The 15,398-nt window shown below is 49.2% G+C and overlaps 1 protein-coding gene across 4 annotated transcripts in view; it reads left to right on the top strand.

Moving 5' to 3' along the window:
• The window catches only part of MYT1L (myelin transcription factor 1 like), a 167,731-nt gene that overhangs the window by 71,638 nt on the left and 80,695 nt on the right, over window positions 1-15,398 (top strand). For all 4 annotated transcript variants that reach the window (XM_023518421.1, XM_023518420.1, XM_012810590.1 and 1 more), the window contains exons 7-10: window positions 489-579; window positions 2,085-2,192; window positions 7,238-7,452; window positions 14,266-14,516. In XM_023518421.1, coding sequence (XP_023374189.1) covers window positions 489-579; window positions 2,085-2,192; window positions 7,238-7,452; window positions 14,266-14,516 — 665 coding nt within the window. The remainder of the gene's footprint in view (window positions 1-488; window positions 580-2,084; window positions 2,193-7,237; window positions 7,453-14,265; window positions 14,517-15,398) is intronic.

Raw genomic sequence — 15,398 nt, 5'->3', positions numbered from 1 at the left:
AGAAAATGCATGGTACTGGGGCATTCTATTTAAGAGTTTTTAAAAGTCCTTAATTCCTAGAGGGAAAGTCATTATTTCATGCGTTTTATCTAAAAATAAGGTTTGGGGTTTTCTATTCACCCACACCCATCACATGTTCATACTACTGTGTGTTTCTGGAGCGTAGTTAATTTAAACTTACTGATCTCTGTGCTAATCGATATTTAGTGTTTATGTACGGGAGGAGTCAGGGAGGGCCTTGCTCCTCTGTCCCCCTAGAAAGATGTAGTTGCTGCGTCCTCAGGCCTCCAGGGTTCCGAGTCTGGTGCCCCTGCTTTGCATGCTGGTTAGAGCAGGATGGAGCCTCCAGCTGCCCCTGAAGGTCTCCTGATCACGTCGCAGGGCTGTCGTGAGCCCCCCCCCCCGCCTGTGTTACAGTGATGTGTGTTCGTGTCTCCTGCTACCTCTGTGTTAACGCTGGGCTGTTTTCTTTGCCTCTCCTTGTCAAGTCCTTGCTATGCACGAAAGTGTTCTCAAGTGCCCCACTCCGGGCTGCACGGGGCGAGGGCATGTGAACAGCAACAGGAACTCACACAGGAGGTAAGCCATACCCTGCTGCCCTCAGGCCCAGCTACTGCCCCCCTGCCCTCCACCCTCCTCTCCCACCCAGAGTGCGCCCTGCAGAGGCAGGTGCCTGGACACCCTTCCTTTCACTCTGGGTGCTTTTGCTACCTCAGCTACTGTCATGATAAGGTATCATGCTGGGTATAATGTCCAAGATGGGCCACAGCCATGTCCCATGACTAGAAGGTGTGTGGCAAAGTCTGTCTTAGCCTCTGGGGTGAAGGAGGGACTGTCCTGTCCCTAACGTGGTCATCTATATTACACATGTCTTCAGTAGGCTGCCCTTGAAATTCTGCTGAAAACACAGGTCGCCCATCTGAACATCTGCAAAATACAGAGCCCCAAAGTTGGGGGCATTTGGGATGAGAGTGTGCCAGATAAATAGACCTTTTTTGGACTGTCACTATAAATAAGTATACGCAAAACCATACTTTTGTTTGTGACAAATTCTAGTTCTTTTCCTGTTCAAACTTTATAAGAAAGAAATATTAAATTGTCCATAATATTCAGTTCACATCGTGTATTTTTTTTTTTTCAGCAGCAGAAATGTGGTTCTGTTAAAGTTTTAAAATTTGTCTTGCATTTGGGAGGCTCAGCTTCACAAGCTCCTTTCAGATTTTATCTAGAGGGAGGAATGTGTTACAAATTTCACTGTAATTTTTGCTTGAAACCCTGTATCCTTGAGAGATTTTCTGGTTTTAGTGATAAATAGGTGGGTACGGTTCGTGCCAAGCTGTTTGCTGTGGTGGCGACAGCATTACCTCCTTCAGCACACTGTAGCCCAGCCCGTATTTCTGAGCATGGTGCAGATGTGGCCGAGCGTGTGCACACGTACAGACACACATGGACACACAGAGCAGGCGCACGAGTTCAGGAAGAGTAAGTCACAACACAACAAGCCTGTCTGTGTCTCCTCCAGACAAGATGAGCTATTTAGCCCCAGAAAATATCCCACTGTTTCCTAGAGACCTTCTGCCTTCCTCTCTGCTCTCGTCCCTTCTTATGGGACTGGGGCTGAGGCTGGTCAGAGCCTGGGTCAGTGGCATTCTCAGTGTCAGCTACAGCTCCATCCTCTGCTGCCAGCCAGGTAGTTGCCATTTCTTGGGCTTTAAAACTCTTACCCAGCTGTTAATTTATCCTCTCCAGAAACGGTGACGATCCCAGAATGGAATCCATGCCTAAAATTTTAGCCAGCTTGTTCTCTCCCTCTCTCTCCCAGGGGTTGGAGAGGACGAGTGCACTCCACATGCAGGTGCTGGGTGCTGCCAGCCTTGTCTGCTGGAAGCCAAGACCAGAACTCACAGGCTGGAGGCACAGCCGTTTCTCCCTCCCCCATCTCTCCCTCTCAGGACTGCCCAGGGCAGGTTTGGGAAGCTCCTCCCTCTGCAGTTCCGCCCACTCCAAGGTCTTCCCATGCTCAAGGAGGGTCAGTGTGTATAGCTATTTGCGACCAGACCACTAACCCCTTTCTGTAATTGTAGCCTGTCTGGATGTCCTATCGCTGCAGCAGAGAAGTTGGCAAAGGCCCAAGAAAAACACCAGAGCTGTGATGTGTCCAAGTCTAACCAGGCCTCGGACCGAGTCCTAAGGTACCACCCAAAAGCATGTCATTTCATGAGACTCATCTGCAGACGTGCCTCTGGGCTCTGGGGACACCCACAGGGCGGATGTCCTCACGTAGCAGCAGGAATGAGGGGCTATCCAGGGGTCTAAACCTGCTCCCAGCACCAGGCTGTGGCCAGGCTGTTCAGTGGCCAGGACCACTTCACCCATCCGGGCCCTGGTGACCCATTGTGACTATTTAAGTAGAAAACTGGAGGAAACTATTTCTGGTTTTCTTTCTGGCACTGCTATTTCAGGATTCTATGGATCCTGGGTAAAAAGGAAGCTTTGAACATTGGTGAGGTACACAAGGTGCTTTTATCTTCATTTGGAGGAGAGGGCAAGCGCCAGCCCACAGGGACAAGGACGATCCCTCCCCAAATCCCGGGAATTCTCCTCTCCCTGTACCCTCAAACGCCTTTCAGTTTGGGGGGGACACTTGTCAGGGTCTGTGCCGGAGGAGGAAGAGGCCCCACGCCCGTAACCCTCCAGACCCTGGGCAAGTGAAAACGGTGACCGTCCTCATGTAGTCTGCCTTTTCACTCAGTGTCATACCAGAGACACGCGTCCCCACCCTGCACGATGACTCTGTCATCTCGGTGGCTACACACGCCCCGCTTTGTGGATGGGGCTCTAGCTCGGAGGCATTGCTTTGGGTTGTTTTCAACTTTGACAAAGAAGAAGAGAGCAAGGACGCATTCTGTCATACACAGAGGGCACCAGAAACAGGAATGCACATTTTAAGAAAGGAAAAATCTGTATTAAATGTAATACTCAGTATACGCTGGTAACAAAAGATGAGGACAAAAGAGTCGCGCTGCGCACCTCTTGTAATTACAGAGGTCAAATGTCACTTGAGTCTTACAGTTTAACACGGGTTTTCCCTTTCCTAAAATGTGTATGCATTTTTGATACCCTCTGTATATAGCATTTTTCTTCTGCTAAATTATGTCTCTGGGATAAATCGTTTGGAGAAAATCACTAGGCAGGTGATGCGGATATCTTTTTGGTCCTCGCGTATTATTTGAAAGTTTTCTTAAAGGGTTTGACCATAGTGAGTAATCTTCCTGTCTTCTTTAATAGGAAAGTTTAAAATATCCATACAAAATTAGAAATATTTTTAAGCAAACCAAGGCAAAAAAAATTCATGATTCTATCATTTAGCAATAATTCCTCAGTAAATTTTGACATATATATTTCAAGAGATTTCTACATGTGAGTGTTATCAATCAAAAGCCCCTGTCAGGCCACCTGTCTCCCAGTTCCCCTTCAGTGTGCCCCTCCCAACCTCCCCATGATGACACTGAACACTCAGCAAGCTGGAGGACAGACCCCACCCCTGTCAGCTACTGGAGAATGTGTGCACTCATACATACACATAAAAGTAAACCCTCAGGCCGTGTGAGTCACGAAGAGATGGTTATTAATCAAAGAAAATTTTGAAAAATACTAGGGAGACATTGTTGTTGAGAGCTTGTATTAATTTTCCTCTGCCTGCCTGGCCAGACCCTAAAAAGATGGAAAGGACCCTGTGTGCCCTTGTTGCGGTCCCCAGGTGCCTGCACTGCTCGCCAAGGGCAGCTCTGCTTCCCATGATCAGTGGGGAGCCTGCATTTCAGGGACATTGGCAGCAGGGGACCACCCAGGCATGTGCATAACTGCAACTCTCACCTTGTACAGACACAAGCCGCCCTCTGACCCCGCTCAGGCCTAACAACCCCGCCCTCTGTGCTGTGTCTAGTTTCATGAGCCAGGATCCCTTCTTTGGGCTGGCACGCTGAAAAGACACATCGAATGCCACCCAGATAGAAGCCAGCGGCCAGTCCTCACATACGTGCCTCTGGCTGGAGAGAGCCAGGGTGCCTTCTTAACAAAAGAAAAGAGACCACACTCCCACTGCTGAGCAGGGTGCTCGGGACAAGACAGGTGATGGAGACTGGCTGGCCCTGGAGCTTCTGGCTCTCGGCAATGGCGCTTGATCATGGGGCCAGTGCATGAGCCCAACTCCTCAGGCTCAGCAGGTGCTCAACCCTGGAGGGCCTGTGTGTGTGCCAGGCATGTGCACCTGCCCCTCTGCTGTATCCCCAGTGTCTTCTCACAGGGGCTCCTGAGATGGGATAAGCCAAAACACAGGAAGGAAGCAAAGAGGAGATAATAAACCTACAATCATTTAGTTAGGTTTGAAAAGTCGTCTCTAAGCAAACTGTCCCACAAGAGGCTGAGATTTAAGGGCTGGAGGCCTGTAACGTGGCTCCAGTGACTGGGCTTGCCGCTTCCTGTCACTGGGCACCTGCTGGGCGCAGTGCTCCTCGGCTGCAGCCCCACCCTGCCCAGACCCCGGTCCTGCTTCCTGGCCCCGCCACGCTGTCTGGAAGGTGTTACTGGCTTTCTTGCCTCTGCACCTTCAGACTCGGCAGTTCCTTCCCTGGAACGCTTCCCACTCCATCCTGAGTCGCACCCTTACACTTTTACCTACTCTGCCTTCTCCATTAAAACTTAATCGAATCCCAGGACTGAAGTGACCGCTCTTCTCTAGAATTCTCACAGCACTTAAAATATGGTCATAGCCCACGTGGTCCTTTAAAGGAAAACCAAAGTCGTTTTTATTCACATACCTTCATATTGCCTGGTCAAATGCTCAAAAGTAGTAGACAGTGAATCAACTGTTACAGTATTTTTGTTACTTGACAAGCAATAAATAAGCTAAATTAATGAAATTTAAATAAATGTGTTAGTGATCTGGTAAATAAATTGAATACTCAAACATTACTATGATGTTCCTTATAAAAGTGGCACAAATTTGTTATTAAGAGATATAAAAACTCACTTTCTTTTTTTTTTAAGTCCAATTATCAAAACTTTGTAACTGCCCAAAAACCAATGTAAAATTTTTGAAATAATGACAACGAAATAGATTACGTCCATATTAAGTCAAAATTTATAATAGCAAAATAAAATCTAAAAGTTAGAAAACAAATAATGTGATATTTGTGAACTTCAATGTCATGAAACTATTAAGAACTATTTTTAAAGCCTGTGCAACCAAGAGGAAAATTATTAACATGTAAAATGAATCATAAAATATGTAAAAGTATAAGGTTCTAACTATTTAAATAAATATAAGATACATTAAATTGACAAAACAAAAAACCTAAGTAGTTACTGTCTCTGGAAGAATTGTAGGTGATTTTTTAAATATAGTTGCTGTATCTTAAATATTTTTTAATGAATCACATAAAAGAATAAAATTTTTCTTCCTGAGAGGAGTATAGACGATTTTTGTGTACCACTATGCACAATGTTGAGAGAAGATTCAGTAAAAAATATGTTTATTCAAACGCACAAACAACACTTGTGGAAAACAAGTTAGGAAATAGAAAGTACAAAACCTCCGGGATTAGGAGAGGGTGTCCCCTGAGCGCTGTTGTGAGCTGGACCCACTGCACATCTGTGCCCGCCAGTGTTAAAATACAATTTCATTCCTCTGCTGAGGCCTCACCCTTGTGCTTGAGGTCCTGGCAATATTTGCACATCTGATACCAATAATCAAAAACTGAGATCTTACTTAAACATTATCATCCTTCATAAATTGTGACCCTAATACTAATAAATACATGAGTTTCCTGCCTTTTGTTTTTTCCTACTAAAACTTCCCTCTTCTTTGGGTCTTTATTTTCATACATTTTACATCATTTAGAAACATGAAGAATCATCAGGGAATTCTTGACCCTTAAAATCCAGTATTTTGTGATGGTGTGCAAAAACTATGCTTATGTGAAAATGTCTGTAAGTGATTTTTATGAATACTTTATCTTGAGAAAATGCGAAGGAGGCTAAATTATACTATAGAATTTCACGACTAAGTCTGCACCAGTATCTATCCTACAAAATGCCCTCCAGAGAGGTCCAGGCCACAGAGCCGGGTGACACTGAGGAGGGCAGAGAGGGCCAGAGGTGCTCAGTTGGGCACAGCAGGAGGCCCCTCATGGCTGAGTCAGAGAAAACACCAATGTAGACACTGGTCACATCAAAATAAAGCCCTAAATTAGTAAACAGTGTTTTACTAAGATGGTAAGATGAGCAGAGTTGGTGAGAGACCTCTGTATGGAAGATAAACTTCTCTGTGACTCTAAAATTATTTCACATTAAAAGTCTAAAAACTCACTTAGGAGACAGACAGATGGATGCATGGACACACACACCAGAAAAAAAGTAAGCTAGGCATAGTGGTTCACACCTGTTACTCTAGCACTTTGGGAGGCAGAGGTGGGAGGATCACTTGAGCCCAACAGTGTGAGACCAGCTTGCGCAACGTAATAGTGAGACTCTGTCTCTACAAAAAATAGAAAAATTAGCCATGGTACGGGGATACTGGTATTTTCAGCTACTTGTGAGGCTGAAATAGGTGGATCACTTGAGCCCAAGAGGTCAAGGTTGCAGTGAGCTGTGATTGTGCCATGGCACTCTGGACAACAAAGCAAGACCCCGTCTCTTAAAAAATAAAAACAAAAGACGTATATACCAATATTTGACAAAATATATTACATCCTCTTCTGTCTTTCTGTTGCCCAGATAGATAAATGTTGATGTAATTCTGTCTCAGTCTGTGTACCTCAGAGTATATCTTTATTTCTTCTCATTTTAAGGAGTAATCTCTTCTTAGCTCACGTCATTTGTAATCTACCCCGCTTTATAGTTACTACAAGGAAAATGCAGGAACGTGAGATTCCTCCCCATCCTCATAGTTCATCTCTTCATCATACCTAACACACCTCTTAACAGAAAGAAGAAAAAGATATAAATACATTACTTCTTGGACTCTTTTATTGCCAAAGTTGACTTTCAGTCAGATAGCCTATTTGGTGATAAGTAACTGAAACGCACTTTATCCTTCCTCAGGAAAGTAAAACTGTGATCTTGGTGAAAGTTTTCCCTAACGTATCTAAGCGAGACGTTCTGATGTGGTGTGCAGCATGTCATACACAAAGCCACAACACAGCAAGCTGTGGTCTGTCCTCTCCTTTCCTTCCAGGCCAATGTGCTTTGTCAAGCAGCTGGAGATCCCTCAGTATGGCTACAGAAACAATGTCCCCACGACCACGCCGCGTTCCAACCTGGCCAAGGAGCTCGAGAAGTATTCCAAGACCTCGTTTGAATACAACAGCTACGACAGCCATACTTATGGCAAGCGAGCCATAGCTCCCAAGGTGCAAACCAGGGATATGTCCCCCAAAGGATATGACGATGGTAGGAGGTGCACACTCTTATACATGAGAGACACGTTGCCATTGCTGATGTTGTTATTGTGTATATTGATGTCCTACAAGTCAGTCTAGCCCCCATGGTCACTTGAGGGGTAGCCAAAGAACAAGATGCTCACAGTGCGGCCGGGAGCCGAGCAGCCCCGGTCTGTGCAGGTGTTGGTGAACAAACCCTGTGGGTAGGAGTGAGAGGACAGCCCTGGGTGCCTTCCAGCTGCATGTGGAATGTGGGGGAGAAGCCATGGCCTCTCTGTGCTTCACGGCCTTGCTGGGACTGTCTCTTAGACAGATCTGTCTCTTCTCTTAGACAGATGGCCCTAAGGCAGGCAATACTGGGAGGTCGCAGTGCAACCTCTGAGCTCCGGGCAGTGTTGAGAAGCTCTGCACTTACGTCCTTAGTGCTCTCAGCCGTGATGCTCATGAAAATCATCTGGGGAGATTACGTTTTAACTCTGACCCTAGGCTGTGTCCCCAGACCAATTGAATCAGAATCGGGGAGTTCTCTGGGCAGTGTGTTATTGTAGAGCTCACCTGTGGTGCAGGCGTGCAGCTCTGGCAGCAGCCCCACGTGCTCAGCTCTCCACAGCAGTGTGAGGACCTCCCATCTGTTCTCTAAGGGGGACGCTGGAGCGGGAGGGAGGGGCAGGCCAGGCAGTGCCACCGCCCACTGTGACCAGGCTGTACTACTCCCTGCACTACGGCCACGTGGTGTCTGCCAACAAGTAGAACTGACGGAGGTTTTGCACCTGCATGTTGGGAGGAGGGAGGTGCAGATGCCCCATGCTGACCTGAGCCCTGCTGGCGGGGTGGGCTCACCACCAGTTCACTGCAGAGCTGGTTTGGCAAGTAGTTTACCACGACAGGGAGGATGTGCTGCTCTAGTTTTACTTACTTTTCTAACCATGTATGTATTTGTATTTGTATATACAAATTCTTGTATATACAGATGTAGTGCCAAATTTATCCATTGGGTCTAGGTGAGACATGTTCAGATGACTTACAAGTTTTGTCATGGTGCTCTTTGGCATAGAGAAAAAGATAGGCTTTTAAAGATATCTGAGCTCATCTTTGAATAAGATACTTAGTTAACATCACAGTACACACACAATATTTAACAGACTGCTTGGGAAGCTCAGATATCCGTCTTTTATACTGCAGTGGGAGGTGCTGCTCTTTCTGAGCTGTGTTATTTGTTTCCTTAATAATAATTCATTTGGAAAGTGCCTGAAATTTAATATTTATTTGATGTATCGTATATTGGTTACTCTTGTATATCAACTCTGAATATTCAGAAACAGACAGAAGTGGAAATAGGGATGGCTGCAGGGTACAACAGAAATCATTTGAGTCTTTTTTGTTTATTTTGTAAGAATTACTTGAAATTTCAGGTTTTGTCGTGATTTTGTTTGTTCAATTGCAAATGAAGGATCAAAAGAAGTTTCCAGAATGGCAGGTTCCATCCATGCTGTTGCCAGAGCATTGGTGCTTCACCACGGCCACTCTCTCTCCTCCGTTAGATATTTGCTTTTGCTCTGGTTCTGTGTGGCCGTGTGGTTGCGGCTGGACCCAGCCTAGAGTGAAGGGGAGAGATGGGCTCCCCTGGCCAGAATCTAATCTGCTGGTCTGTTCTCATTATCCCTGTGCACAACCTTCCCAGGCATCAGTCCTCAGGAATGAGTAGGATGGAGTATCTGCCACGCTGGCCTCACGGGGCTATCATGAAGGTCAGCTGGGATGAGGTGTGCACAGGGACATGGGCACACATTGCCAGCTGGGGGGTGAACAATGTGTGTTAGTTGTTAGCATTAATTGCTGTGTGTCCAGCAAGAGACCTGGGCCAAGGATTCAGGCTGAGCAGGCAGGGTGAGACCTCCATGTCAGGTCTTTGGGAAGCCCAGAAAGGGGAAACTCAGCCCTCTGCCCCGAGCTGCTGTGGAGAGAAGTGGGCACCTGCTTCTGTTCCACTCAATCCTTCTGGGCATTGTAGATAAGTTCTGCGCCGTGCCCACCAGGATGAGACAGGCTGGGTCAGGGCTGTCAGTGGGATGAGTTGAAGCCCCCCACCCCCATACTGGGCTCCACGTGCAGACACAGGGGACGGCCACTGTTGTCTGCACTCACCTCCAGGTATCCTGGCCGAGACACACAGCAGGTGCACAGAGAGTTCAGTCCTTGCTATGTTAGAAAGGCCGGGAAATGAGCCTGTGGTGGAGGAGAAAAGTGTCATTCTCGGAAATAGGGGTGAGGCCATGGAGACGCAGAAGGGGCCAGCCATGCTGTGTCATCCCTCAGGTCCCACCGGCTGTGATCAAAGACACCAGCACCTTCCAGACGCGGCAGGCCGGATGCCAGCTGTCCACCCGTCTGTCCCTGTCCATCTGTCTGTCTCTCTTCCTGTCTGCCCACCAATCTATTCACTCCCGTGGGACAATAAGTTTAGAAAAAGATAACAAATAAATACAAGATAGTGAAACACGTCCTAATGCAAGGAGTCCACTCTGCCGGCAGGAATTGGCAGGGGCCTTACCAAGGAGGCAGATTTTAAACTGTATGGTGAAGCAGGAGTGGGAATAATGTGGATGCAGGAAGTTCCCGGGCCTGTGAGAACAGCCAGCAGCCCCGCGCCCCCACCCAGCTCCCGGCTGCTTCCCCTGCCCCACACCTCCAAACCTGTTTTGCTGTTTTGTATACAGAGAGAACAGTGGCTTATGCACTGGTTAATAGGTAGAAGAAAAACAAAAGGAGAATATTTGGTGACATATCAAACTCTGAAATTCACACGTCCAGGTATATGTAAAATGCCACTGGCCACACTGTGTCCTCACAGGATGGGGCCCCCCACACCCGAGGTGGTTACTCTGGAATCCTTCCCAGGAACTGCTACACCCAGGGCTGAAACACGTGTGTCTGCACTGCACCCAGCCCGTGTGCCCACCCTGCACCCAGCCCGTGTGCCCACCCTTCATGCCACACACCCTGCCATACTCCGAGCCCGCAGCAGGGCTGTCTGGAGTCTGCTTTGCTTACTTCCAACTTCCAAGTTCTCTGGGGCTTTGACCTTTGGGTCACCTTGGACATTCCACTTTTGCACCCTGGAAAGCCACCATGCTTCCTGTCCCCTGCACTCTGCCCTCTGGGGCCCCGTTCTTCCTGCCACCTGGCAGACCACCCCAGCCCTCAACCCTACAGAGCACCCCCTTGGGACATTCTGCCTTGGTGGAAGCACCCTGAGGCCCCAGAACTGGGCTGGGGGAACTGTGGGCGTGGCTGGCAGGCAGGTGGTGCTTGGGAAGGGATTATCGTCTGACCAGTGGCCTCGCAGTGACCATCTAACAGGAGAAGTGATCTTTCTCCTATCTGTGGCCACACACTGCTGATTGCGCTTGGCAAGGCCTTGGGCCCAGCGCTGCAGACTGGCTATTGGCTGCAGGTGGGATGGGCCTGCGGTGACCAGCCCCCCCCAGGAGCAGTCGTCCCTCTGGATTACACCCTTTGTTATTAGGTTTCTTAGAGATTCTGTATTTTTTATCTGATCCATAAGGAAGTGACATTTCTAGGAGAATAAGATACTCGCAGGTAGTGAGAGTCTCACGAGCAGAGCAGTAAAGGGCCTCATGGGGTTGTTCTTTGGGGTTTGATTTGTCACCATTTCAGTTCACATACATAGCTATGTCCCGTGCACCCTTCCCTCCTCCCTCAGTGAGGACACAGACACCTGAGGGGAGCGTCCAGGGGCTCAAGGCCCAGCTGCTGCTCCTGTCCCAGAGGTGACTGTGCTGCAGTCTCAGAGCACTGGTCTCCCATCACACGAGGTGGTCGGGCCTGGGAGCACTGACACACCCGAGCTGCTAAGTGATGGAGGAACTATTTGACTGAAAATAGCTTTGTTTGCCAAAAGAAAAAGAGAGTGCATTTTGTGTCTGTGAAACTGCTCTCATCTGACAAGGTGGGGGGAGCAGGACCCCTGACTCCAGGGGCCACAGCAGCGTGGGGCCAGTGCAGTGACCACAGCAAGGCTGGATGTGGCCCCAGTGACACTAACATTAGCAGCTTCATTGACATTTCACAAATAAGAGATAATTATTAGGACTACAGACTTCTTTGCCTGAGTAATGTATAGGCTCACTTATTTTGATTTTGATTAAAAGAAAAATGATTGTTTACATTTTTAGAAGAGTAGATATCCTAGTTGTTCGTTTGCATACCGTGAGTTGACAGGGTATCAGGAGATCATTGAAGGTTCAGGCACGAACTTAGACTCTGGTCCATCTTCGAGCCACTCACCCCACCGCACTCAGAGCCCTCACTCAGCAGGGCTGTCCAGGCTGCACGTTGGCTTCACGCAAGGTAGCACCTGACAGTTAAGCCTTTGGGGGAGCAGGTGCATCATCACATCCACATTTTAGAATTTCAAGAAATTTAAAGTGATTCACATAAGAGATAGAAATGCAAAGATTCACTGTAGTTAAAGATTCGTATAAGCAAAGTATTGTCAGGCAGAGGCAGCCTGTTTAGCAGAGGGGTTCCTGGGCTCGCCCAGGTGAGCTGCCCCTGGCTGCAGAGAGGCCCCTCTCACCTTCCTCTTGACTGTAGCAGCCTCAGCTTGCACATCTTGTGAAACAGGCATGGAGCAGCACTCCGCGGGGAGGTGGAGGGCATGGTGCAGTCTCATTAGAGACCCTGGAGAGCTCAGCGCAAAGGGCGTCCCTTCAGGGAGCACCTAACCTCAGAAAGCATGGATAGCTTGCCAAGTCTCTGGGCCCACCCACCTGCTGAATGCCCAGTGCTGGCCTTGGTTTGCTGCAAACACTCATGTAGTTCCTTTGACTTTTCTTTTAGAAACTGAAATCTGTTCATTTCAAAACAAAACTATTATTTCTTTTATATGGACCACTTTTGTTCTTCTGAGCCAGTGACCAGCCCTCACCAGTAAGAAAGGAAGGTCCCTAAAATAAGTATTCATTTCTCACACAATTTTTACCCTCCTATTTTTTTCTAACAAAATTGCAAATGATGTAAAATTACAACTTTAGTCTACATCAGATGACAAGTAGTTACTCAGTGTGGCCACGGCGCCCGGTCCCTGCTGGCCCCACAGCCCATGATGGACCCTCTCACAGGCCCTGACATGGTCTGTGCTGAGCCCATGGCCGCTGCCCCCCCCCCCACGTGTGCTGCCATTTAGATTAAGAACCTCGCCCAGTGCACGTGCTGAGGGACACTCGTCTGGGACAGCTGTGCCCCACCAGGTGTGGGGATTATTCTGAGTGGCTCTGCCATCTCAGGTCGGCATCACAGAAGTAATATTATCTGCTGTTTACTGTCTCACTTCACGGGTTTTGTGTGGGGAATTTGAACCTCTGGTCCATGCAAGGAAAGTGAGGGATAAACAGGTCACTTGTGGTGTGTGTGGCGTGTCTCCCGGCTGCTGGCGGGGTGGGGCTGGGCCTTGTCTGGGCTCCCGTTGGTTGTGCACTCAGAATGTGGCCTGCAATGTCCTCTTCACAGAGCCCTGGGAACACGTCTGCAGGCCACAGCTGACACCATCAACAGTGACTGCTTTCTCTTCTCCTTTTGTATCTAAATCTGGTGCTTTAGGATAATTTCCTCATAGGGCTCTTAGTGCCCCTGTTGCCTGTGAGGCTTCTTGTTTAGTTTTTCCTCTTCCTTTTTGGATGTCAAGCCCCAGGTACAGAGCTACTAACAATGGTGCTGAAGGTACCCGGTAGGGCAGTGCCTCCTGCAGACCCCCCACCAGACACAGCAGTGCTTCTATCAGAGGCCCCAGGGAGCTTTGCCGGCCCTCGCCAGGCCCAAAGCACAGGCTCGGCTTGTCCTCAGCCTGGCAGCGAGTGTTCCAGGGTGGACTCATGCTGCTCGCAGGTACTCAGGTGAGCTTGCCCTGGAACGGAGGCCTTTAATGAAAGGAGGGACTGTGGCCCTAGGGGAGGAGTGTCTTTGGAGTGTCCTGCACCCTCCAGGTGCACCTGATTCCCCACTTCACAGAAGCAGGCTGAAGTGTCTGCCCTGCAGGGCAAACACCAGGACACGTTAGCAGTTAGTAAAATTGAGCCTGTCCTAGGGAATTGCAGACTCAGCTTTTTCTCAAACTTGTGCTGAAGGAGATTTCTAAATGGCTGTAAAGAATGACTCTGCTCCTGAGGGCCTACCTGGCTGTTAGTGAGTAAAGACTCCAGAAAGGGACTGTTAGCTGAGCACCCAGAATTCCCTAAACACAGCTATTCCCTGAAGAAGCAGCTATGAATGGAAAACGGGGGGGGGGGTCCCCAACATGCAGCAGGTGCCAGCGTGTCAGGCTGAGGGGTCTGACATTAGTCCAGGCTTATGGTTTCCACAGGTGTGAACAAATTTCTCTTTTCTCTCCTGTGTCCTGGAGCAGAATTACGAGGACCTCAGAATAAAGGTGTTTGGGTCACAGCATCAGTTGCACACCCAGCCCAAGCACGTGGTCCCCACAGGCCCTGCAAGAGGTCTGGGTCCCTGCAGGCTGGAGGGAGCAGCCTGTCTCCCCCAGATGAGTGATTTGTGGATGAATCACAGAGGGTGGGGCCTGGACCCAGCCAGTCACCCGCCTGTCAGAGCCAGCGCCCCGTGAACTCTGTGCCAGGGTCCGCCCCGTCCTCTGCTCATTCTAACATATACAATGCTGAGGAAAAGGTGGGAGGGGGAGGGGAGGAAAAGAAGCCTGAGGCTTGGTTTTTTTTCCTTGCGAGGAAGTACGGGCACGCAAGTGGCCTCGGTGGGGGCTGCACCCTGAGTCCCCGCCCTGTCTCCCCAGCAAAGCGGTACTGCAAAAACGCAAGCCCCAGCAGCAGCACCACCAGCAGCTACGCGCCCAGCAGCAGCAGCAACCTGAGCTGCGGCGGCGGCAGCAGCGCCAGCAGCACCTGCAGCAAGAGCAGCTTCGACTACACGCACGACGTGGAGGCGGCCCACATGGCGGCCACCGCCATCCTCAACCTGTCCACGCGCTGCCGTGAGATGCCGCAGAACCTGTCGACCAAGCCACAGGACCTGTGCGCCCCGCGGGTACGCGCTGCAGGACGTGGCCGGCACAGTCGTGCGGAGGGGCTGCTGTCTGAGCAGGGAGCGGTGCCCCTAGGTTAACGCGTGCAGGGCCCTTCCTGGGGGAGCAGGGTCCCTTCTGATTTCACTGTAGAATGGCACTGCATGGAGGGCAGAGCAAAAGAGCCCCGTGCCTCGGGCTGCCGCAGAGGACTGTCCCTGCCAAACACCCCACACTCCTGACGAGCGGCACAGGCACAGCCAGCGCCGTTAGTTTAAAACCCCACAGGTGCCACCATGGCATCCGCAGTGTGCGTGGAGATCGTCTGTGCTTTATTTTCTTATCAATCGTCTTAATTCTCGGTAAGCAAAAGCAAGTTGCCTCACCAAGGTCAGGCCTGTTCACCTTCCCCTATATACAAAGGGCCATCCTGCAGCTGACACTGCCCGGCCATGCCCCTGAGCTCACAAACTGACAGTAGTTGTTATAAATAATTGTAATTCGTAAGAATGGAGGAAGGTCAGTAATCTTATGTTTTGCAAATGCTTTTACTTCTACTGGTACTTTTATTCCTAGATATTGGAGAAGAGTCAGGGGCAGGTAGTTGGCGTTTTGATCAGGGCTGCTAAAATGTGGGCCAGCAGGGAAGAGAGACTTAAATAAAAGAAACCCCTTCCAAATTTTTTCCACTCAAAATGACAGTAAGACTGAGAGAATAAATCCACCGTTCTGAAGCCTAAATTAGTGTCAAAGCTTCAACTCAGGGGCACACTTTGACAAGGAGAGTTGAGGCAGAATGACGTGGTATGATGTATCCAGGTGGCAGTGGCAAGGGCAGGTGCCCTCCTAACATCTCCCCCCGCTGCCTGGGGAGCAGGGCAGGCGCCCTCATAGCATCTCCCCCC

The sequence above is a fragment of the Otolemur garnettii genome, unplaced genomic scaffold (genome assembly GCF_000181295.1).
Source record: "Otolemur garnettii isolate 467f Iridium unplaced genomic scaffold, OtoGar3 scaffold00139, whole genome shotgun sequence".
In the NCBI taxonomy this organism is placed as follows: Eukaryota; Metazoa; Chordata; class Mammalia; order Primates; family Galagidae; genus Otolemur; species Otolemur garnettii.
This window is presented reverse-complemented; position numbering and strand designations above follow the sequence as displayed.